This window comes from Myotis davidii, unplaced genomic scaffold, assembly GCF_000327345.1.
Source record: "Myotis davidii unplaced genomic scaffold, ASM32734v1 scaffold609, whole genome shotgun sequence".
NCBI lineage: Eukaryota > Metazoa > Chordata > Mammalia > Chiroptera > Vespertilionidae > Myotis > Myotis davidii.
Window position 1 is genome coordinate 757,785 of NW_006300164.1, and position 1,553 is coordinate 759,337.

At 59.2% G+C, this 1,553-nt stretch overlaps 1 protein-coding gene across 1 annotated transcript in view; it reads left to right on the top strand.

Moving 5' to 3' along the window:
• Window positions 1–1,553, top strand: part of GRIN1 (glutamate ionotropic receptor NMDA type subunit 1) — an 18,426-nt gene that overhangs the window by 531 nt on the left and 16,342 nt on the right. Inside the window, 1 exon segment of the mRNA XM_015572344.1 lies at window positions 1,460–1,552. Coding sequence (XP_015427830.1) covers window positions 1,460–1,552 — 93 coding nt within the window.

A 1,553-nucleotide genomic window follows, 5' to 3' on the forward strand; every position in this document is an offset into this window, starting at 1 on the left:
GGGGAGAGCGGGAAACACCCACATGAGAGCCACACGCTGCTTGGGGAGGCCTCTCTCCCGCCCAGGACCCTGCACCTCAGGTCCATCCCGTGACCGATAATTGGACCCAAGGCCCTTGGATCCGTGAGCCAAAGCTCTAACCAGTGGGCCAAACCAGCGAGGGCCGAAGGGCCATTCTTTTTTTTTTAAGCATATTTTTATTAATTTCAGAAAGGAAGGGAAAGGGAGAGAGAGATAGAAACATCCATGATGAGAGAGAACTATTGATCAGCTGCTTCCTGCACTGGGCATCGAGCCACAACCAGGGCATGTACCCTGACCGGGAATTGAACCCAGGACCTTTTGGTGCATGGAAGGATGCCCAACCAGCTGAGCCACACTCTATCCTTGATCCCTTACATCTTTTGTCTCTTGATGCTTTATTCTGGATATTTTTACAGTCTCCAGTTGCGCTGCCCCAGGACACAAGGGGGAGCAGGTGGGAAACAATCCGGAGGTCTCAGAGGACCACAAGCTCAGGGGGTCGCAGAGACACCAATGGGGCTGCCAGTGCTGCCTGGACAGACCGGGACCCGGCTGAGAAGGGGGAGCCCCTTCCCTCTTCCCTCCCTGGAGATCCTGGGCCCGCGAGTCAGGCAGGACCAGCAGGCACAGCCTCCCAGATAGATCCCAGTTGCCAGACGTTGGGAAAGCCCCGGGGAAGCCCCAGTGGGGATTGTTGAGAGGCCGAATTTCAGGGGGCACTATATATATATATATACTAGAGGCTCAGCACATGAAATTCGTGCCCTGGGGGAGGGGGTCCCTCAGCCCAGCCTGCACCCTCTCGCAGTCCGGGAGCCCTTGGGGGATGTCTGACTGCTGAGGAGGTGGGCGAGGCAGCCGTGAGCCCGGCTTCTGGCTGAGTGGAGCTCCCCCTGTGGGAGCGCACTGACCACCAGGGGGCAGCTCCTGCGTGGAGCGTCTGCTCCCTGGTGGTCAGTGCGCATCTCAGCGACTGGTCGTTCCGCCGTTCGGTCGATTTGCATATTAGCCTTTTATAATATAGGATATTATTGATTTCAGAGAGGAAGGGAGAGGGAGAGAAACATCAATGATGAGAGAATTATGGGTCAGCTGCCTCCTGCACACCCCACACTGGGGGTCAAACCCACAACCTGGGCACGTGCCCTGACCTGACCAGGAATCGAACCCTGACCTCCTGGTTCATAGGTTGGTGCTCAATCCCTGAGCCATGCTACCCGCTACCCGGAGTCGGGCTTGGGGAGCACTTTCTGAGCCCAAGTCGTCCAGTGGTGGCAGCTGGTTGGCTGTGGGAGGTGGGGGCTCATCCCACACACACCTGCTGGCACCGTGGGGTGCTGCTGGGCACGTGCGGCCGGTGCAGGAGGAGGGAGGAGGGAGGAGGGAGGAGGGAGGAGCAGGGGGAGCCGCGCCCTCACCGCCCGCCCGCCCACAGAGCATCCACCTGAGCTTCCTGCGCACGGTGCCGCCCTACTCCCACCAGTCCAGCGTCTGGTTCGAGATGATGCGCGTCTACAGCTGGAACCACG